The sequence below is a fragment of the Talaromyces marneffei genome, chromosome 3 (genome assembly GCF_009556855.1).
Source record: "Talaromyces marneffei chromosome 3, complete sequence".
NCBI classification, from domain to species: Eukaryota; Fungi; Ascomycota; class Eurotiomycetes; order Eurotiales; family Trichocomaceae; genus Talaromyces; species Talaromyces marneffei.
The window spans coordinates 3,095,706-3,118,066 of NC_072350.1; the positions used below are offsets into that span (position 1 = coordinate 3,095,706).

Below are 22,361 nucleotides of genomic sequence, written 5' to 3' on the forward strand. Positions count from 1 at the left end.
TTGCAAAGGGGATGAAAATAGAGGCGGTAGATGGATCGACCGACGAGATAGATGACTATCCCAGCGAGGGAGAGTATCGTGAAAGAAGGGTCTAACATTGTACTAGCGGTTTACTAAGAAGAATGGAATTCTATTGTTATTCAAACTGAGAAGAAGGTAATTCAGAAGTTGGGATATGAACGAATACCTATTATGAATTGATTGCAATTGCAGCTAACCCGCTACTATATCATTAATTCCACCTGCTTTACACTATCTAGGTATATTAACTTAATCCACATTGTACTGATGCCCAATCCTTGAATCTACAGTCCTCTCTACGACTGGTACAGAGGCTCTGTTCGGACCAATCATTCCAGTATTTACCATAATTGGCAACTTATTATTTCACCCCCAAAGGCTTGTCGGGCCAGATTTACAACCCGGGTCCTAAGCCAGGTCCACAAAGTCGGCCGAATCCTTTTTCTGTTGTGGAAAGCCGGGTCTGTTAGTGATCAACATAAGTTGGAGGTCAGCAAAAGCTCATTGACCAACATGAACCTTGCATATACTACGTATACTTCCCTGCAAACTAAAGATCCCTATACTCGAGGGAGCTCCACGGATGTGGACTCATGGAGTAACATAACTGCAACTTCTGATCCGGTCGCATCTTTCTCGATTTTGTTTTTGATAAATGGTGTTAGGACACCTACTATGTTATATTCAGACCTAGGTAGGTTTCCATGAATAGTTGTTTGGAACCGCGACCATTTGACGGTCCAGCAACGTATGCTAGTGAAAGTTTTCTTCCCGTCTCCAGGCTATCCCAATCATTAAGACTATACACTTACTGCAATGGATAATAAAATATACCTATTTATCATCTTCGCGGCTGTCTTCTTCCTCGTTAGACGACTGATTCGTTACATTTCCGTTGCGCGCTTCAAAAGAAGACATGGCTGCAAACCCGCAAAGCAGCTTCCGCAGCGCGAAAAAATTATTGGCTTCGCTTACTTTCGTATTCAAGCCGAAGCCGTCAAGAAGAAAAGGCTTATGGCATTGCAACAGGAGCGATATGATACCTATGGGAACACCTGGTCCCTCGTGCTGATGGGCGCTCGCTTCTGTGAGATTGTTCCAGCTCCTGATATTGTGGATATAAACTTATAGGCTCTTTCAGACACTACGATCGAGGTTGAGAACGTCAAAGCCGTACTTGCCACTAATTTTAAGGACTTTGGTCTGGGAATGAGACAAGTTGCTTTTGATCCACTCCTTGGACAGGGTATTTTCACAACAGGTCTGCCTCACTTTAGGTTCACATTGAGATCCTTGTGCTGACATGCAAAAAAGACGGCGAGCAATGGGAACATTCAAGGGTAATGAACTAGACTTTTGTCTTTGTATACTTGCTGACTATTATTTTCAGGCACTTGTCCGCCCCAACTTTATCCGATCTCAAGTCGCTGATCTTGATTTGTATGAGACACACATCCAAATACTTTTCTCTAAGATCCCGAGAGACGGCTCCATGGTGGATCTTCAGCCTCTCTTCTTCCAACTCACCTTGGACTCGGCCACTGAGTTTCTATTCGGAGAATCTGTGTCTTCATTGACGAGCGTGGAGGGATCGTCTCAACATCGATTTGGAAAGATGTTTGACCTAGCCCAAAATCGATTGAACTTACGGGCTCGTCTAGGAAAGCTTGTAATGGTTTACAGGGACAAGGAATTTGACAGAGCATGCCAAATAGTCCATGAATTTGTGGATGAGATAATTTACCGAGCTCTAGAAAGGTTCGAGCCTCGAGATGCCGAGAAGCCCATTGACGGGTCTGGAGAAAAGAAGAGATATGTCTTCCTGAACGAGCTATTGAAATCAACAAGGGATCCTAAACGACTCCGTGACGAGCTTCTCAACATCCTCATGGCTGGGCGAGACACAACTGCTAGTTTACTTAGTCACACGTTTCATCTTCTGGCTAGAAGACCGGATATCTGGCAGAAGCTCCAGGCTGAGATAGCCGAGCTGAACGGAACGAAGCCGGACTATGATACTCTGAGGAATCTTAAGTATGTGAAATATGTCCTCAATGAATGTAAGTCTCCTGATAGCAAATGGCATGGTGACAAGATCATTGCTGATAAACCCAGCTCTTCGTTACTATCCTGTCGTGCCCTCCAATGGGAGGATTGCGGTCAAAGATACAATCTTGCCTCGTGGAGGAGGACCCAATGGGGAATCTCCCTTATTCGTTCCAAAGGGCGCAATCGTTGGATTCACTCCATGGGTAATGCACAGGAGGAAAGACATCTACGGCCCTGACGCTCATGAATTTCGCCCCGAAAGATGGGCCCCCGAAGAAGGCCTTCGACCTGGTTGGTATGTCGACAGTAGACCTTGTGTCAAACCTTATTTCAGAGCAGAGTCTTGTCCACTCTCGAATCTTAAAATCTCCATAGCTAACTTGTCAAATAGGGGATACCTTCCTTTCGGCGGCGGGCCGAGAATCTGCTTAGGGCAACAGTTTGCCCTCACGGAGGCCAGCTACACAATCGTGAGAATCCTACAAGAATTTGCACGCATTGAAAATCGAGATGGTGGCGACTGGGTAGAGAAACTTAATGTAACCCTGTCTCCTGGAAACGGCGTTAAGGTCACCATGATACCGGGTAGGACTTGTATCTAAATCTGCATGGTCTTTCTCTCTCTCTCATCTACATTAACAAAACGTCAAGGTGGCAATTCTAACGAGAACGGAGAATGCTTAGGTGGAACTAAATTCTTCGCCCCCAATAATGACGTCCAAGTAGAAAGAATTTACTTTGTTGACAGCGGCTGAAATTAAATACCGGTATGCTTAGGACAACCAAGTCCCTTCAAAAACCGAGTAATGTCAAAGCCTACCAATAATAAGGATTAGCAAAAATACATACTACAGTAAAGTGGCCTGGCGCCATACTATAGGGCTTGGAAACGTTGGGAAACGCTTTATTGATTTAGATAGAAGCTTAATAAATCGTGGGAGCTGTTAGACAGTAGGTAACTTACTGTAGTTGGTTAATACATAGTATAAGGTGCTCCAAGGGATCCAAGCCACAATGCATAAATGTCAGCACTAACTATGCCCACCTAATCCATTCGAAAACTAAACGTTTAAACCTTATTTTGTATAGTAGAAGGAAGATTTTGAAGCTTGCTATATAGCCAATTACCTACATTTGTATATGATTAATCAATGATGTATGAAGCACTTACATGAGCATATTCGCGAGCTGCCTTACTGGTTTACTCGTTCTCTAGCACTACTGTGGGTTCGGATTTGTATGAGGTGTCTTTCGTATGGAAGCTTGCCTGCTTGCCTATCATTCAAATAGCTCATACATGAGTCAGGGCAGAGGGTGCACATTTGTGTAACTAGTTATCATCCAACACATTAACAAACCAGAAACCTCCAACCAACAGGAGGCGGTTTTCCTGAACGATCAATGCAGACTCTCGAGAAGCTTAGTCCCTAGACTAGATCGAAATCCCCATGGGTCATGAGCCGAGTTCCGGATGGCCATCCCGCATTATTTGCTGTAAATAGGTTAATATGGGGTCTGTACATCCACTTGCTTACTCGCCGAGACGCTCTCGTCAATTAGCACGTACATGAGCTAAGCGTGGATTTTTACAGGGGCATATACGTGCTCATATTTACGACCTAGCTCCCTGGACCGGGCTTGAACGTGATATGAATTCGTGAGGGGGTATATATATGCATTATTCACTCACTTGTTGAGCCTATCTAGTTGATTGGTGCATGCCTAGGCCCCGGGGTATATTTGCTTGGGGGCGGTTATGCTTGCTCGTGAAGCAGCACATATGTTAGTTGGAAACGGGCTTGTATGTACACTAGCTCAACAACCGGGTTGTACCTACGTAGCTAGCATTTATTTCTACAGGGTTGTGTGTGGTCACTTGCAACTGATGTATATGGAGAAGCGCTATGAAATTATAGCCCCAAATTCTTAGGGTGTCGATCAATTTCTAACTACGTAGTAAAAGCACCGGCACTACCCTGCGGAGTTACTGTCAGTCGATCATAACTCAAAATTTTGGTGGAACCTGTCCAACAGTTTCCAGGCCCACTGCACGGATTCTGTGCGGGCCATTGTTTTGGCTTATACGCCTCGGCTCCTGAGAGATGGACATGATGCTATCAGAATTCCTTTGACTATCGTGTCACTTTCACAGGGCGTCATGTCAAAAGAAGCTTCGGGGACACGCAACTACTGGACTGTAGAGGAAGACGAGATGCTTCGCAGTGAGGCAATCATACAATGTAACACCATATTCACTCCCTCCTTGTTTTTCTCATCGCTGCATATCGCGTACCCAGCTTTTAGTTGTTGAAGCACACCCGACATTGACCAAACATCACTTCAGGGAATTCAACGGGCACGATCAAGAACTGGAACGAAATCGCATTAAAACTCCCTGGACGATCGAACAAAGATTGTCGAAAACGATGGAGCAAGGTTGGAATGAACGTGAACAGGGGTCATTGGAGCGTGGATGAGGATAATCGGCTACGAAAAGCAGTTGAGCTGCATGGTTACTCGTAAGTTAATCCGCATTCCCATTAGTTTTAGGACTCTACATATGCCTCAGGTGAGATATCAGCTTTGGTATAAAAGTGCCATTGCTGATTCTTACGGTGTATATAACAGTTGGACCACGGTCGCCCGAGAAGTTGAGACTCGGCATGCTGATCGTAAGTATCTCCTTTTCACCTCGAACTGAAGCATTGCCTATCCTTCTTGACCTCTTACCGTTAACAACCACTCAGAATGTGCCAAAAGATGGTGCGACTTTCTAGATCCTGCGCTGAGCCGTAAGGAGTGGAGCGGGGAGGAATATGACCGTCTATTGGAGGCAGTCCAAACTTATGGACGCAGTTGGAAGCTTATCTGCGAGAAGGTCTTTCCAAACAGATCGGCAACTGATATCAAAAACAGGTTGGTAGCTAGTATTAAACTTATCCTCATCCGCGGCATACTCGAGCTCAATAGCTGATAAAGGAACACCTTTCTAGATACGCTGTTGCCCAAAAGAGATGCGAGAATAACCTGGAGTTTTCTCACCATGACTCTAGGATCTCTGAGGAGATGGGGATATTGAGTCTACGCAATTCCTGCAGCAGTGACTCCAGATCAGACGTACTCTCTGGTGTGAATTTGCCGGACATGAATAAGGAGTTGGACTATCCCCCCCAACTTGAAGCTTTTCCATCTCCCCTTGCGGAATATTCAGCCGCTACTAATACTACATCTTTACCGCGAAACTATACCCTGGCCGCTACATTCCCTGATTTCTCAGAACTGGCCATCCCGTATCCAGCCACGGAGCCCCATATACCTAGTCGGTCCTTTGACAGGAGTCGGCACGATTCATCCTCCAATACAAGAGTGTCTATAGTCACGGAGAGCTTTGTCGCAAATAACAAGCTTTCACTAGATCCAAATATAGGTTGCACCACCCCCTCTACATCCTCTGTTACAGGATCTTTCATTCCGCATGGATCTTTTTCTTTTTTCGATGGCGACCACCAAACCGACATTCCAATGGTGGATACTACAGCGACAAGTGATCTTTCCAATAATGACGAAAAATCGAGAGATACCTCACCGAATACATATACAGTGCTTCTAGAGGATGTCCAACCTGAAATGTTGCGTGGAATCATGAACGTCGTGGTTGGGTCGAAAGAAATAGTGAAGATGAAAATCACCAGCTCCGAAACAGATCAATGAAACGATGGCCCGATTATTTCCTTTCCTTTCCTTCTATACCCAGTACTAGTTATTTTTTCGTGAGCTATACTACTCCCTTTTGCCGCGATCTTCTTTTTGGTCGGTCTGTTCGACCACGACATAAAAAGAGCGGCGTACATGGTTAGATTGATAGTAATCTATAGTCTTTTGATCCACTTATCTCCTCTCCAGTCTCCACACTCAAAAAGTAATTATAGTTTTAAGGTTATTAGAAGTTACCTATTAAGTTAAGGGTCTAGAACCTTTTTATACTCGTATTAGGCAGCCCTCAAAGGGCCTTAGCGTCAGAAGCCACAAAACGGAAAGTTTTGCCGAGAGGACCCCTAACCCTAAGCCCGATCAATTCGGTCTGATCTCCGGTCCAATTGAATTCTTCGAGTATAATGAGTCGATTAGATGCTAACTATGCGTTGGGTGACTGAACGAATTGGCGAGAAGGTCGAGATCAGACTATACTCTACAGAGTCTTTCGTGTATTGGGGGGCGGCTGAAGCTGGCCATGTGATCCGATGAGCTTTGTTTAGATTAATGCATTTTCTTTTTTCTGTTTCTTCGAAATACATTTCAATCCGCACTACGGACCACTTTTTCATATTTCCTTTGCGGGGTTCGAAAGTAAAAGTAGCGAGTCGTTACATCTGGAGCTCCATATCATCTCAAAGACCACATTTACTGCTAGACAATACGCAAAGTTTAGATGACGACTATGCTATTCTCAAACCCATTTCGAAATCATTTACTGAGGCAATTTGGAAGCAATAAGGTACTTCAATCGTGTAGTCCTCGATTGATTGTTTCTACTAGTCCCAGGCTGGAGAGGCAGGTGAATTGCTTCTCGTTGGTGACATCCTGCCAGAATATTCAATCTACACGGCCACCGCAGACGCTACCCAGTTTTTCGCTCGAGGGGAAGACTTGTGTCGGTAGGTATATTTTTCTACCATCTGCATTTGATAAAGATATCTGTACTAATAACCTTTTGTGAATGTTGTAGTTACGGGGTGAGCTGATGTAGCACAATCAAGGAATCATATGTATTTCCAACACGATTTATGCGCAGAGCAGCTCGTGGGCTCGGAAAAGAGTTTCTCACTGCTTTTGCTCAATCTGGTGCAAATGGGTATGTCTGAACACTCATTTCTGCCCTACCCATATCTATATATATGCCCACATAACCGATCATTTAAACTGGAGATAGAGCATGTATCGACCTCTCCCTATCTGCAGCAACATCCTCTATCACACATATAGCCTCACAGTTTGAAACACGAACAACAGAAATTAACCTGAAACCGTACGCCTGCGATGTAACCTCTGAATCTCAAGTGGAATCTACCATCACCCAAATTGTCAAGGACTTTGGTAAAATCGATGTTCTAGTTACAGCAGCAGGGATAGTCGATAATGTCGCCGCGGAAGATTATTCGTATGCTCGATGGCGGAAGTTGATGGATGTTAATCTTGATGGCTCTTTCCTCTGCGCGAGAGAGGTTGGAAGACATATGATTCAGCGGAATGTCAAGGGTGGGAGTATTATTCTGGTGGGGAGCATGTGTGGCGAGGTTTGTGTTAGGCCGCAGAAGCAGGCTGCTTATAATGCTGTACGATCTCTGATTCTCCTCACCCGTGCCTGGAAATCTGATATATGAAGGTGTTGACGAATGTTGTAGAGTAAAGCAGCTATCATCATGCTGGCAAAATCCTTGGCTACCGAGTCCGTCGCCTATCCTTTCTCTAACCCATACGGAGAAGCAGTGTAACATGCTGACCTCACGGAAATATATAGATGGGCTCCTCACTCAATTCGTGTCAACACCTTATCTCCGGGATACATGCATACAGACCTCATTATCGACCTCCTAGATAAACAAGGTAGTGAAATCACAAAGCAGTGGATTGAGCATACTCCAATGCGCAGAATGGGTCGTCCGTCCGAATTGCAAGGTGCAGTTGTGTGGATGGCGAGTGAGGCGAGTAGATTCATGACGGGCGCTAATATTGTAAGCTTTTCTTTACGAGTGAAGGTGATGTAGGGCTGACGTGAATTGTAGGTTGTGGATGGGGGATATAGTTGTTACTAAGGCCAGTGGCTGCTGTATATGTTTCTAGTTGCCTTTCTAAAGGCACATTATATGCCAATACATGCAGTTTACGTCTTGAAGAATGTTGCCCACCGAGATCTCTGTGGCTCCGGCAAGACCTTCATACACCAAGAAGATAATCCACCTTCAAATTCAAAGTCCGCCGTCCCCCACTTCTCCGATAGTTTACCAAGCCATTCTTTGACCTTTATTGTCTGTCTCTTGCCATCAGCGCTTTGCAGGACCATCATGCCCTCAGGCACAAGTTCATCTGGCCGAAGCGGCGGACCGGTAGAATAGAATTCGTGTTGAGGATCACAGATACCCCTGATATTGTTCGCCGTATCTGGATTAGATATAGCTGACTGAATCTTGCAGTAGCAGCTTCGACACAGCATCATCAACGGGCAGGAACGACAGAAGTACCAGTGACATATCGGCCCAAAATGACACTTGCAGTGGGCACACTCGTTCAGCAAATCCAGTATATGGCGGACTTCCTCTTCAGAGGCTTCACCAACTGCCTCTTTTACCTCGTTATTGGCAGATTGCACCTGGCTAAGATTCTCAGAGTCGCCTTGTTGCCCACTGATCGCACCGTTATTGTGAGACACTCCCATAGCCTCTAATGTGCGACGGTTTTTATTCCATTTCCTCCTAGCTTCGTATTCAACCTTGAGCAGATACAAGGCGCCATTGAGATCTTCATCGCTATCCACGGCGATCAAAAATGTCATGAAGAGACCAGCGAAGGAGCCTTCAGTAATCATATTATTCTCGTCCGATAACTGATCGGTGATTCTCTTCACTCGTCCGCAGAGAGCTTTTCGGGCGTTTGGGATATCACCATGTTCCCGTAGAAAACTTGAGACGAACAAGCAGATATCACCAGATTCGGCGCTTTCATCCAACACCACAGGAGCCCCTTCGCATAATGGACTATCTGGATGGTGAAGGCACACGGCTGCTAGACGACTCCATGACTGTAACTGAATTTCTTTGCTGTAGGTGTCTTCAGGTTCAATAGCTAGAAAGGCAACATCATGCCAAACCTGGATTCCGGAGCTGACCAGGCCGTGTTCGAACATCAATGACGCCAGGAAGTATTTGGGTTTTTCATCGCCACCTTTTCGCTTCCATGATGGGGCATTCAGCCTGTCTACAATCGAGACTAGAATATCAGTATATTTTCCGTCGTCAGGCATCAACACATAGTGGAGAACCCTATATAATAGACGGGTTCTCGGAAACACTCCCCCTAAGGAATCGATAAAACGATCCATTTCATTTTCGGGTGACTCCATCCCATGCAAATCAGAAAGGGCAAACTCAAAAACTGGTCGAATACGCTGCGTCTGATGAAGCTCCAATAAGATGGAGAAAAATGAACTAAAAGTGTTCCAGTCCCGATGATCTTCCCTTTCTTGTGCCACAAATGCTTCCCAGGCTTCATCCACAGTAGAAAGAGCTTGGTCTGTCATTCCCGCATAGTATTCTACTTGTGCAGTATTCAGAAGTTTGCTAATTTCATAGTTGATGATCATGGAGTCTTTTTGCAGCGACCCGGCTAGATTTGAGTGTTCTAGTGCCTCCTTGTACCTTCCAACATCAGCACAGGACCGAGCCATGTCCCTATGAATCACTGTTATAGCTTGCTTTCCCAGTATAGGATTTTTATGATTTTCATCAAGAGCTAACTGAAACTGTTCGAGAGCTGCACTGTATTTATAATGGTGGAGTAACGCCTGAGCGAGTTTTGCATGCCAGATGGGAGTTCTTTCGAGACACTGCATCTCGGCAATTTCCAATATTTGTCGAGATTCAGGAAGCAAATACAGTCCTACTGTCTTCTCCTCTGAAGTGCAGAGTTTTGTGCCTGCCATTTGATGATACACCAATAGCATAGTGCAAAGAGTTCCTGATAATCCGTCATCCGCCTCTATGTCTTTCGCCACCAACCAAAGTCGGGAGAAAGACTCGGCCAAACGAGAGAAAACAACAGTGAAAGTACACTTATCGCTGGCCACCTCGGAAGACCGAGCACAATCCTGCAAGAGCTGTTTCAAATCCGGGGTAAGCCATTTGAAAACCAAATCCGCCCGCTCGTTTGCCGTATCCTGAACTTGAGTGTCCCACCAGTAACGTGCAACCTCTGTTGGACTGGAGGATGGGTAAGGGATATATCTAGCATGGTTAGAGATGTAATATGTCTCAATGAGCCAATGATCAGGGTTGAATGTTGGCTCGTCCGTAAGGAGATCCCCAAGTAAACGGGCTATTTCTTTTCGATTTGTTGCCTTTTCCGGATCCGCGTTCGACAGATGCACACCTAAGAATTTCTGTGCATAATTGTTGATCTTCCATAGCGATCTCTGTGAATAAGGCGATTCACTCTTTGAGAGTACATGGAGTAAGACGTATACGAACAACGCCTCAGCTTGGTCCGAGTCGACATGGATAGGGCCAACTGTGACTGATGCACTAAAGAATTCGTAAAACGAGCTATGACGCAGAGTTACAATGACCGTAGTCTTTTCTACTCCATTTTCTATGTCAACATCGCCAGGTCGGAGCGAAAACAACGATGAGTATACCTTGCGAAGATCGTCCTCAAGATTCAAGAACTCCTCTTCGAGAACGACCTCCAAGATAAGGCTGAGCTCGTATACTGTTAGCGGCTTTTGAGCACATGTCACAAAGGAAATTAACATATTGAGCTGTTGAGTTCGTGTTGGTATTGCTTTCTCAGTTGCCCCTTCCTCATCCAAAATGTCTTCGGGCAGGTCGTCCAACATCGCATCCAAGGACGACAACTCTTTACCCAAACGATGTAGTTCTGCATGGAGCATTGCACTAATACCTCGAGGAATTGTCCGAATCACCTTTCGGATCTGCTCCTTGGTCCGGCAGCGCAGAACGGATTTGATGACGAGATTCGCCCATTCCCAGAGACCTTCTGCTTGTGCACAAATATCCCGTATGACTTCATCTCGGAGATCTGCAGAATCGCGAAAAATCTTCGTCTTCTGCAACTTCTGAGAGACATATCGTTGAAGGTCGTCCTTACTCTGGTTGTTGTCGATCTCGATTTCAGCAATCCAGTCGAGGCAGTGTTCTTCAAGGATGCCGCGTATCGAGTCTCTACCTAGAAGTACGACTCGGAATGGTGTAGTAGAACTTGTCTCATCCTCTCCCAAGTGTGTGTTCTCTAGTAGACTGAAAAGTATCTCTTGTTCCTCTGGATCAGCTTCATCAATACCGTCGATAACAAAGCAGCAGGGCCCGGCATCTGGTGAAGACTCGAAGTACTCGAACAAAAGTTTTTTCCAGACAACATAGCTGTTGGCTGGATCTTCTTTCAAACAGAACTCTTCGGCATGCTCCGCGAAGCTCGGTCGTTGAACAGCAACTTGCCACGCCAGAGTCCGCAACGCTTTATTCAAGGAACGCAGATCGACATCGTTGTTCTTGAAGAAAAAGGAGGCGACGATCGGCCCAGACCCGGTGGATGTTTCTGCCTTTGAGAGATCGTTAATGATTTTCGAAGACAAATAAGATTTGCCAACGCCGGGACCGCCATGAATCCAAAGTAGAGATTCGGATCCCTGCCACCATGACCGGATCCCATTTTCTACCCAGCTACCAGATCCAGGCATCCGAGTCTCATTGATCGACGAGAACACCCGTCCGGATGCAGAGACAGGATCTAATGCCTTTTTCAATTGGCCCAGTCTCTCACGGTCATTTCTTTCGTCGTCTCGTTCAAGTAATTTTTCAGTGTTTCTGAGTGCCTGATGGGTGAGATCCAACCCATGAGCAGAGACCATCTTGTGTTCCTGGCTGGTCAATTCCTCCAACTCGCCTAGAAGAGAACTAATCGATGTATCCTCCACAAACATATTCTTTGCCAATTTCATGACTCTTGCCCTAAGTGACCCACGATTAAGTAGCTTCTGGGACGCTGCGCAGACACGAAGGAAATTCACCAAAACCCCCACAATAATAGTCTTCATGCCTTCATTCAAAGGAACACCCTTGTACGATTCTAGGCGCAACGCAAAGTTGCCGAGTTTGCGAAACAAATCCGTCAGCATATCGAACGATTCACTGACCTTGCGTGCACTACGAATCAGGAGCATCATTGCGCCCATGATGCAGGACGCAGGAGGAAAAGCTGCAGAGACCGCATTTACAATCAAGTCTCCCCAGTTTTCAAAGGGCGACAATACAATCTGCATAACATGCCAGAGCGATTGCCGTTTTGTGCGAAAATCTTGAAAATGGCCATTTTCTGCGTCTAGTTGGCGGGACAGATCCTCGGGATTCAGAATACGGGGGAAACCCTCATCGACAATTACGATGCCGGTTTCTTTGGCGTAGTCATCACAGGCAGATCGCCAGAGAATAGAGAGTTTTTCATTAGGAGACCCACTCGTAAGTCGAGTCATCGTGGGATCTGAATCGTACAGGCAGCGATGTACGGAACGAAGTTGATTTCTTGTACCTAATGAGGCTGAGATGCCCCTCATTTATATAGCGCATCAGCCGCATTCTAAAAAGGCTTGCCTTTCAGGATCAGCCAGTTACATACACAGCCTTGGTGCCTTATGTTGGGAGGGGCTTTAATGGCGCCCTTTGGTGCATTCATTTACCTATACAAGACACTATACCTAGATACTACTCGGCGTATTCCCATCTATTTGCAGGGATATAGTCTGTATGCACCAACCTTGGAAGCTCACGAACAGATATAGGCTTATATAAAAATGTGAATATCACCTGGGCACATTCAAAGACTCAACTTCGTGTCAAATCTGACTACCAAATCCGACTTAATCTTTGCCAACGCACATACACCTGCAAACCTAGGGTTAGAACCCCCGTACAAGGCCTCCTCGCCCAAAGTTGCCTACGTAGACTCAAATTGGGCGAGCGTATGTTAGGAAGAAACAAGGCAAATTCACTGAGCGATCGAGGAAGTGTGAACATCTTAATATATATTTATGCTACTGTAGAGTGGATATGATCAGCTCTCTTGTCACGCTTAAAATTTCTATGTACACCTATTATAAACTGCCAATATCCGGCAAGAATCAAATTTATGTTCAAACCACATCCGGATTATATTCATATTCACCCCCCCCCCACCCCCCCCCAAAAAAAATACATTCAAGAATCGAAAAGAAGGAGTGAAAACACGCTAATGATATCAAACGAAAGAAACATTGAAAAGAAAACGGGTATCTCGCACATATGTTTTTTATATCCAACAACAAATCAACAAATAAACAGCCCAAAACTTTTTGCGGAAAATGGGGTGTTAGGTCGTATATATATATATATATGAATGATATCAATAGGTATAAATGTGCCAAAGGAAGGGGGGTTAGTAAGGCATCCACTGCTCAAACCCAGCAGGTTGCCATTCCTGCCCGGGGTATGCGGTGCTAGACATGACGATCTCCTCCTCGTCGCTATCACTGGGCACGGGAAGTTCGACGGGGCTTGTGTTTTTGGCGATTACGGGTCTTGTTTCGTATGTTTCCGAATTCCTCGCGCGATTATTGTGGCCTGGTGTAGTAATACTTGGTGTTGTGGTGGTTGTAGGACCGGCACTTGCACTGTCAGACATGATAGACGTTCGAGTCTCCTGGTTGACGCTCAATCCTGCATTTTCTCCTCCGGCAGAAAATTTGTTTCGATTATGGAATATAGATGATTCAGGCTGTATCGAGTTCCTAGGCGACAACTTTCCATTGGCCAAATCTTCTGGAAGCGTGATCGGAAACGGTAGCGATTGATCACCGATCCGGGCCGTTTCTGTGACGGCGTGAAATTTGCCGAGATTGTATGCTGGGTCAGCGTAATTGACGTTTTCGCTTCGTGATGTTGTTGTGCGCATTTGGACGGGTCGGGGGCTGCGGGAACGCACGCGTAGGTCGTGGGCACGGCTGCGGGATTGTTCGAGTCCGGGAGAGGCGTTGGAGGCTCTGCTGTTACTGCTGTTGATGGTTGGGGAAATGTTGTTGTAGGACCGGCTGGAGGTGGAGATTTGGTTTTGGGGTTGTGGTTGGAGCTGTGGTTGGGGCTGAGATGGCTGATAGGCGTACTGGTCCTCGCGTGGTGCGTATTGCTCTGGTTGTCGATGTAACTGTGGTTGGGAATGAAGAGGAGCCGATGAGTGATAAGCATAGTGGTCATTGCTTGGTTCGTACTGCGCTGGTTGGGGTTGTAGCTGCGGCTGTCGTAGCTGTGCTTGAGATTGAAACGGTGGTGACTGAGGCGGCAGTGTTGAAGGGTGCGAATACTGTCCATTGCTTGGTGCATACTGAGCTGGCGCCGGTGTATGCTGATATCCACCCACATAAGCGTTCTCATATTGCGGGTTTATCTGGTGCCCGTAGTTGACAGGAGGTTCATAGACAGGCTTAGAAGGAGGAGCATAATATCCACCTGGCGGAGGTGGTAGGCCTTTATCCTGTGTTGGCATCGAGGTGTGCCGGCTTGATGCCGTTGTCGGCATATAGCCTTGCTGCTGGTTTGCTGCTGGCGGATAGCTTGGATGCGCACCATTTCCCCAAGAATCGTGACTAGCTTGAGAGTTTTGGGCCGGTTGGACTCTTTCTCCAGGTCGCTGATTGGGGCCCGCGCGATTAAAGATACCCTAAAATGTCAGCTCAGCTAGGGAAAATGAAACTATGTTTGGATACTCACCCCAAATCTCGATAAAGCCCCTTTCTTTCCATCAATCTTCTTTTCTTTCCTTCTCTCAACAACCTTGGCGTCAACCGCCTCTACCAGCGGTACACTGGCGGGCGCTGGAGCACCCTTGGTCCTCTTCCCCATAAACTTGACCTTACTCAGAAGTTGAGTAGACATTTTACCGTGATTGGAATGTTCCGAAGCAGTTTCACTACCATAAATCAATGGCGACGGTGTCGTGCGTAAATCCTGACGAGAAGAAGCAGCCTGTACTGCCATACTATCACCACTATGAAGACTGTCCCTATCACGTCTTCCAGAGGAGCTACCGGAAAGAATTGGAGGATTCAACCCAGATCCGTCGAAAGAATGTTGTTGGCTTTGTTCAGGCCGTCCGTGATTTGCCCATAGTGACAAACCTGGTCTATCGGATGCAGTCACATCGCCGATACACGGTAAGTTTTGTGGGTGGTTTGATTCGACGTTGTGACTTAGGCGACGTTGATTCTGACCACCGCTAAGAGGTGGTCCTGGTGATACTGTCATTCTAGGAGCGTTTGGGTTAACATTCGGATTGCTTATAGACGACACGGACGAAGATGCGATTGAATCACGATTCGTGCGCAAATCCTGTAATCGGCCAGTCTTCCACAACGTATCAATATGCGACGGTGGCGGAGACTGAATTGGCTGATATCCAGGCGGACTTTTGGCCCTTTTTGCTCGCAAAGATTGTCCGTTGCATCGATCCGGATTATTATCATCATACGCTGGAGTCTGTTCTTGGGGTTCTTGTTGCTCCTTGTGGTCTTCCCTGCATTCAGCCCCACTATCAGGGAAGGGTGGTGGAGCCTCATCCGGTGCGTCTTCACCCAGGGTTACAGGAACTTGAGATCCTTCCAGTCCAGCATCATTTCCGCCGGGGTAGTCAGTTTGCCTTGAGCGTCGTGCATGCCCGCTGACAAGCATCTCCTCTGCCTGTTCCGCAAGTGTATTCCCCTCGCCCTCGAACGAGAATCTGGAGTGCCGTGTTGTGTCCTCTTCGGTGCTTTGCATCGTTTTCTTATCAATAGAAAACCGAGACATTCTCACAACACGTATAGCCTGTTGATTTGATGAGGCTGTCGCGGGTCTAGGAAAGCTCTCATAAGTGTCCTTTTCTGGATCAGAGTGGAACCCAGCTTCGTCTAGCTTCTCTCTTATAGCGTCATCGACGTCATCGTCGTCCTCTGTGAGATCTGAGACCTGAGATCGCGTGGGCGATGGGTCTCCGAGTCCAGCGTAAACTCCATCTTCGTCAAACTTTTCGCGGATCCGATCCATCTCATCTTGACTAATCTCCGATATTTGGGAGATGATGGAGTCTCGTCGATTTGCAGGCTCTGGGACATCTAATTTGCTACCTTGAGGTAGTGGAGGTGAAACTGGGCTACGAAAACTTTCATCCATTGAGTTCACGGCATCAGGCAGTGTTTGCTGCATCGTAGGCTTGATGGTAGGTTGGGGGGATGCCGTATCAGGTATATCATTGTTTTGGCTTAATCGCGACACCTGGTTGTTTGACTGCGACGGTTCGTGTTTCAGAGGTGGTGACATCTGTGGGGAAACATTGAGTGGTGAAATAGTCCCCTCGTGACTAGTCGTATTCGGTTGGGAATAATTACCAACATTGTTCGCCGAACTAGAACGATCTTTGTCCATGGTATGAACATCCGTATGGGGCGGTCCGCTCTTTCCAACAGAAGTTTCCCCTGGCTTTCTCTCGAGTATTGTATTGTTTGTGCCATGGATGCTAGTCGCAACTATAGGAGTATTAAGGTCCTCCACACTCCCCAAGTCACCACTCTCATGTGAACCCATCGCAATTGAAATACCATCCTGCACCGTAGACGAATCTCCAGCCCTACTACTCTTATCAGGGTCGCTCTCGAAAGCCATCATCGTCCGTCTCAAAGAACTGGTCCTCTCCGGTCTGAATGCAATAGGCTCTCCTTCGGTAAGCGATCTCATCTTTCCACTGAAATCAGCGGAGAAAGACCGCGCATGCATCGAAAACGCCTCGCCGCCATCAAACGAGTCTCCAAATAATTTACCATCACCAAGTCTCAACGATGGGATTCGCGGAACGGGCTGTAATGAGTATCGTGAAGTGACTGAAAAATTGACTATTTCTTGTTGGTCGTCAAATTCTAGTTCAGAAGATTGAGCATCAGAGTCAGCAGTGCTCGTTGCCCAACTTTGGCGCCGCTGGGCGCGGAATATGGACGACATTCCCTACAAGAAAAACACCGAATTAGAATCGTATAGACTAGAGATTTCGTGTAGCTGAAGGTACATATACATCAGATGAAACTTCTGCTTCCAGTCGCCTTGAACTACGCGCTAGCATGACCGACTCGACCACAAACGTGAAAAACAACAGAAGAACGAGATGAAATCGCCCAAAAAGCCAAAATCACGAACATTAATGTGGTGAAATAAACAAAATATGGAGTTATAAAAAGAAAATCAATCTACCTTGTCGCCTCCTCGAAATTTGTTCTTGCCCTTGGCGAATAGTCCACGTGCAGCTCCAGCAGCCTTTCCACCAGCCTTTCCACCTAGAGCTCCAGCACTGTGAAGGAAATCCTTTCCTTTAGATTCAACATTCGATCTGTTGATGACACCGGTAATATGCGAGCCTGATCCACGCCTGTTATGTCCAGGAGTAAACCCAGAACCGGACCCATCTGGACCGTGCGATGAAGTAGACGGTAAAGATAAGTTTCCGAGAGAGGACAATTTTGGGAACTTAGCCCTAGGAGGTAACCCGCTAATTGGTACACCACCTGGTAGGCTGCCATTGGCTTGGATCAAATCTGCATGCTCGGGAAGAGATTCGCTTGAACGTCGAATCCAGTCGGACAGACCGCTATCAATATGGGCAAACTGTTCCCGGGTGTCGTTGAATACCTGTATTTTTTCACTAGCTGCCGAAATCTCCATTATTTTACGGAAAGTTGGCAATGATGCTTCGTTGACCGGAGCAGTAACAGGCTGTGTTTGGGGTGGAAGAGTATTGCCATCTATCTCACTGAATGCGGAAGGTTCAGGTTCCTGAATTGGTGCAATATATTCCAGGGTGCTTTGGGGTTCTTCTGCTTGCTTCTCGAATTGCTCAAGAACTTCCTTCTCTGCTGTGGGGTACTCCGGCAAAGAAGGCTGGATGTTTGAGCTGCCAAAGGCTTCTGGATTTATCTCGGTAGAAGTTTGACTTGGCAGAGGCACTGAAATACTATCAATAGTTTCCGATACCGCAGCGACAACTGGTTGTGGTTGCGTGGAGTGAGGAGATGCCGCAGAGACTGGGGTTTCTTCAAGGACATCTTCTTCAGAGTCGTCAGATGTTTCCCATGAGAACTTCTTCTTCAACGTTGGGCGTGGCTTGGATGCACCGGAACTTTGCACAGGTTCAGTGGAGGGAGCGTTTTCCGTCGACTGAGGGTTTATAACGAGAGTGACAGGCTCAGAAGGCGAGATAGCAGACCTGACCTGCAGTGGACTGGTCGGAGGGATCCCCTGCTCGCCCCAGTAGCTGTCATATTCACTAGGCAAATACGTACTTTCGTGGTGAGGCCGAGATTTGGGCTCTTCGGAATCGATATTCTGAGCCTGTGGCACCGGAACAACACCGGGTATCTCGTCGCTGCTGAAAGAGCGCATAATCTCTTTTCGAAGACGATCACTCTCCATATCCTGAGGAGAAGCTTCCGTAACAGGGGATTCATCGACAGTCAAGGGTTGTGCGATCTGTGGAATGTGTGGTGGCTGTTCATCTGGTATTTGAAGTGGTGATGGTACGTGTGGGTGACTCTCCTCGCTTGGTAGCTGAATGGCGCTCTCTGTTGAGGTAGGCTCTAATTTCAATTGATCGAAACTCTGCTGAACGGCCGATAAGGGACGGGGAGTAGCTTCCCCAGACATAGTTTGCTCCCTGGCAGCTGGAGACTCGGGATCATCCCTCTCGGAAGCAGTATAGCTATCTTGAGATGATGACCTAACTACAGCAGATTGTCCTTCATCAGCATTGGCAATCGTTGGAACTCGATCCGGTCCGTTCCCGGGAGAGGGTATGCTCAAGTCCCATCGATGACCAAGTTTGAAGTTTGCAGGTGGTTCTTGTGCAGACGCTTCCGCCGTAGGATCTTCTGCAATTGTAGGCGTCTTGTCAGTCTCCGACTTCCACGGACTGATAATCGGACTAATGACGGACGTGCCATCACTGTTTGAGCGGCTGAAGCCTCCAGAACTGGAGGTAGGCGTTTCTTCCACATCAAATGCTTGATGAACCACAGAGGTGAAGCCGAGAGATGGGTTATGATGCAAAGACGAACCTTTAACTGCCTCTGGGGCTTCTAGACTATGTGTAGGTTGTGCCGCTTGGTCAGGTTGGCTCGTGTTACCAAAAAGATCTTGCCCGAATCCAGACAACCGTTTGACTTCGGGTATGACTAATGGTAATGGTGATCGTGTATCTCCCGGTGGTTGTTGCGATGGCACATTTTTGCTGGTGTTTTGATGAACCTCAGGAGTCGGAGCAAAAGAAGCGGCCGCACCTTCTGCGGGTACTGTATTCGATCTCCCAGACTCCTGCGACGCGCGCTCCCTTTTTTTCTCCTCTTGCATCCGTTTGTAAATATCTGCAGGTCGAACAAAAGTTGGCGCTTGTCTTGGTGCGGATTCGACATTCGGATTTGCGGGCGCGACAGGATTTGGTACCAGCTGTTGCACAGCAGGAGCGGAACGCGACGTATCTGGTACCGGTGGCGCTTCTTCTACTTGGTCTTCTTCCTCCTCCTCTTCGTCGTCGTCGTCACCCCAATCATCGCCGTCGTAGGAGTAAGACTTGGCAGCTACCCATTTCTTCGTCTTCTTGCGATTAATGTCGGTTTTAAACGAGACTGGTTGATTTGCTTGTGAAGCAGGACTTAACGGTGTTCCTGCATTTCCGGGATATCTATAATCAAGTAAATATTAGCATCCATATAGTACAAGTCATGCGCGACAAACCCGGGAGTGGACATACCCAGGCCGGTAAGGACCAGACATTATGGACTCGTCGAGGAAAAACTAGACAACAAGCACAACAACGACAACATGCAGGAAAGCAATTATCGTTTCAAAGCATAGTATACACTATGCACTGAAATAAGACTGCGCAGGCCAGGCAGAGATGATACTGTTGTTCCTGTCAAAATGAGTTTCCGGCAGAGTTAGCAACGGAGACAACGTGCAACAAGCAGTTGCAGATCTGAGCTCCACCGAGGGAGTTACACTGTTGGTCTGCGGGTCGAAGACTTGTGAAGTACGCACTCGCACTCGTGATTGTATGATGATGCAGACACAAAGAAGAATTTCACTGTACGAAAAGATGACACACAATGAATTGCGGGTAAAAGGATGATGAATATGAGAAAGGACAGCAACCAGGCAACCTCATCGAAGGTAAGAACAAAAGAAGTTTAAGAGCCGAACCCTGGAACGTTGCCAGGGAAGGCGCGGAGGGGGGGTGGGAAAGAGGAAGCCCTTAAGGTTGGCCGGTCGCCACTTCCTCAGTTACGGGGGCAGTCTGAATACGGTTTAGCGTGTCGGCGTCTTATATCACCCAGATCCATACAAACTTCACCTAAATCGCCTAATGGAGAATCTCTGGTTTTGCGAATAGATTAGATGAGGATTCATTTTGCCACGATGTCCTCGATATGATACTTAATTCAATGTCATGTTCGTAATTACTATGCGACACATACTGTGTGACCTCAGCAGATACTCCACACCTCATGCCCAATCATTGTCTTAGTTCGCCCGCAAATCGAGATCGTTTCCTTTCAGACTCACGACAGATACGTTATTTACCGATCATCAATCTTCCCACACGATCGAAAGCCCAATTTGAGATCCACAGGACTATTACTCTGTAGAGTATGCGAGGTGGTGAAAAAACGCCGATGGATGCCGCCTCTACATAGACTTAAATATCCACGATGTCGACTGACACCACCAAGAATGATGGACAATTCAACTCTTGCAATGGGTAAAACAAGTCATAACCATCTATTGTATGCTATAATTTAATATTCTATGACGGGAGTCACATTTTCTATCCAAGGCCAAGATGTCTCGGTCCTGTCTGTGCCTTGTCGGGGTATATTCCATATCTCGCTTTAAACTCAACTAGACATGGCTAATTGTCATGAAAACCCATCAATATTCCCCGAACACACTATCTATACATAGAACAAATAAGCGCGACGCCTCTCGGGAGATATTCACTTTTTCCGGTCACGGCCAAGACGCTCTTCGTTATCTTCTTTGAGTTTGTAGGCTGGTCGGAACTTGGATTGATCACCCGGGATGGCGAGGGCAGGATTGGGAAACGTATCGTTAACCCCTCCGAGAGAGGTGTAGCCTCGGTCGTATAGAGGACAGTAGTCCAAGCCTAGATGGCGAATGAACTGTAGTGCGTTAGCTTATTGCCATCCCGTCCATATAGCGAAGTCACATCACTTACAGCCCAAATCTCTGCGTAGTGCCAATCCTGGAAGAAAAAACGACAAATTGATTAGCTGGAAAGATTCTCCCAACAAGATGAGATCATAACTTACAATAACGGGATGTATCCGCATAAATTGAGGCCAATCTTTATCCGTAGGATCAAAATGCTTAAGAAGCCCACCATTGGGGTCAACTCGTCTGGTCCCAATCCATATGGCTTTAATATTCGGTCGATCCTTCAGATAAACCTCTAGCGCAGCGCGCATTGGGAGCTCATAGCGAGTCAAGTCCAGAAAATAATCTTTCGAGGATGTTTGAACGAACTCATAGACTTCCGGGAATGACTTATATGGAATTATAAAAATGGATTGGAGGGTTTTCGGAAATCCCGAATCCGTAGGTAACGACGAAGGGAGGCAGGCTAGAATCAGTACTAATAGGACGAGACAATCCTTGCCGCCATTATATGACAGCGACAATTCTTGGGGTCTATTTGAAGATATATTCATTGTCAGTCACCACTTTGCATGGCCTAGGATCATGCCACGACATACCGATACTGCTGAAACGAATCCTCAATAACTTTCATAGATATACGAATCTGCTTCTGCAGATTTTGTAACAGCTCATCATCAGTCTGAAGCTCCAATAGATTATCCACCTTTTTCCGAAGGTCAACGGCTACTTCTTCGAGAGTGCGGGGGGCGTCGGATCCGGAGGGGAGTTTCGCAGTACCATTGACTCGCGACCCATCCTGGGCGGAAGTCGAGTCCTGGTTCATGAGGGTTGGCGTAAAGACGATATACTATCGGCCATGGATATATTTCAAGGAGAAGATGTCAAGAGGTGTGGGCAAGATGGCGGTGCTTTGGTCTTGACTCACGACTGGCGACGGATTCCGATAAGATTTGGATACCGGTACCTATTTTACCCCACAGCCGCGAGTCTAATGTTGGATGGCAACGTTCCGACCGAATGAAGTCACACAATTGGTGCTTGTATGGATTAACAGAGATGATATTTGGTTGTATGAAGTGCGGTAATGTTACCGATTAATCGAGTTATAAGAGTTGCATGTCAGGCAGGACGTTGGGGGATTGGGATGTGTGGAAGGAAGCAGAGGCATGTGTCACAGCGGGACAAAGGCCGCCCGCTCGCTGCGGATCTAGATCGAATTCTTTCGAAGCTGATGATGGGACTTAGGTTTCGGTCCGTGTCGTAGTCCATAAATATAGTCTCCAA

General features: G+C 46.8%; 6 protein-coding genes across 6 annotated transcripts; 3 read left to right on the plus strand and 3 right to left on the minus strand.

The window, feature by feature from the left end:
• Positions 1-837: 837 nt before the first annotated feature.
• Positions 838-2,672, plus strand: EYB26_004857 (uncharacterized protein; the record flags this gene model as incomplete). The annotated part of the gene is made up of 6 exons (XM_054264148.1): positions 838-1,108; positions 1,163-1,282; positions 1,336-1,361; positions 1,412-2,081; positions 2,137-2,365; positions 2,462-2,672. The coding sequence occupies 6 exons, from the start codon at positions 838-840 to the stop codon at positions 2,670-2,672; spliced, it is 1,527 nt and encodes a 508-aa protein (XP_054120123.1).
• Positions 2,673-4,228: 1,556 nt separating this feature from the next.
• EYB26_004858 (uncharacterized protein) lies at positions 4,229-5,781 on the plus strand (the record flags this gene model as incomplete). Its single annotated transcript, XM_054264149.1, has 5 exons — positions 4,229-4,292; positions 4,415-4,589; positions 4,699-4,742; positions 4,818-4,986; positions 5,064-5,781. The coding sequence occupies 5 exons, from the start codon at positions 4,229-4,231 to the stop codon at positions 5,779-5,781; spliced, it is 1,170 nt and encodes a 389-aa protein (XP_054120124.1).
• Positions 5,782-6,508: 727 nt separating this feature from the next.
• Positions 6,509-7,883, plus strand: EYB26_004859 (uncharacterized protein; the record flags this gene model as incomplete). Its single annotated transcript, XM_054264150.1, has 8 exons — positions 6,509-6,565; positions 6,659-6,725; positions 6,797-6,803; positions 6,863-6,922; positions 7,001-7,403; positions 7,473-7,516; positions 7,589-7,802; positions 7,854-7,883. 8 exons carry the CDS (start codon positions 6,509-6,511, stop codon positions 7,881-7,883), a joined length of 882 nt encoding a protein of 293 aa, XP_054120125.1.
• A 68-nt stretch (positions 7,884-7,951) lies between these two features.
• On the minus strand, positions 7,952-12,331 carry EYB26_004860 (uncharacterized protein; the record flags this gene model as incomplete). Its single annotated transcript, XM_054264151.1, has 1 exon — positions 7,952-12,331. The coding sequence occupies one exon, from the start codon at positions 12,329-12,331 to the stop codon at positions 7,952-7,954; it is 4,380 nt and encodes a 1,459-aa protein (XP_054120126.1).
• Positions 12,332-13,269: 938 nt separating this feature from the next.
• Positions 13,270-19,673, minus strand: EYB26_004861 (uncharacterized protein; the record flags this gene model as incomplete). Its single annotated transcript, XM_054264152.1, has 4 exons — positions 13,270-14,547; positions 14,598-16,859; positions 17,103-19,581; positions 19,651-19,673. 4 exons carry the CDS (start codon positions 19,671-19,673, stop codon positions 13,270-13,272), a joined length of 6,042 nt encoding a protein of 2,013 aa, XP_054120127.1.
• A 1,220-nt stretch (positions 19,674-20,893) lies between these two features.
• EYB26_004862 (uncharacterized protein) lies at positions 20,894-21,900 on the minus strand (the record flags this gene model as incomplete). The annotated part of the gene is made up of 4 exons (XM_054264153.1): positions 20,894-21,079; positions 21,136-21,162; positions 21,230-21,608; positions 21,674-21,900. The coding sequence occupies 4 exons, from the start codon at positions 21,898-21,900 to the stop codon at positions 20,894-20,896; spliced, it is 819 nt and encodes a 272-aa protein (XP_054120128.1).
• Between the last annotated feature and the right edge of the window lie 461 nt (positions 21,901-22,361).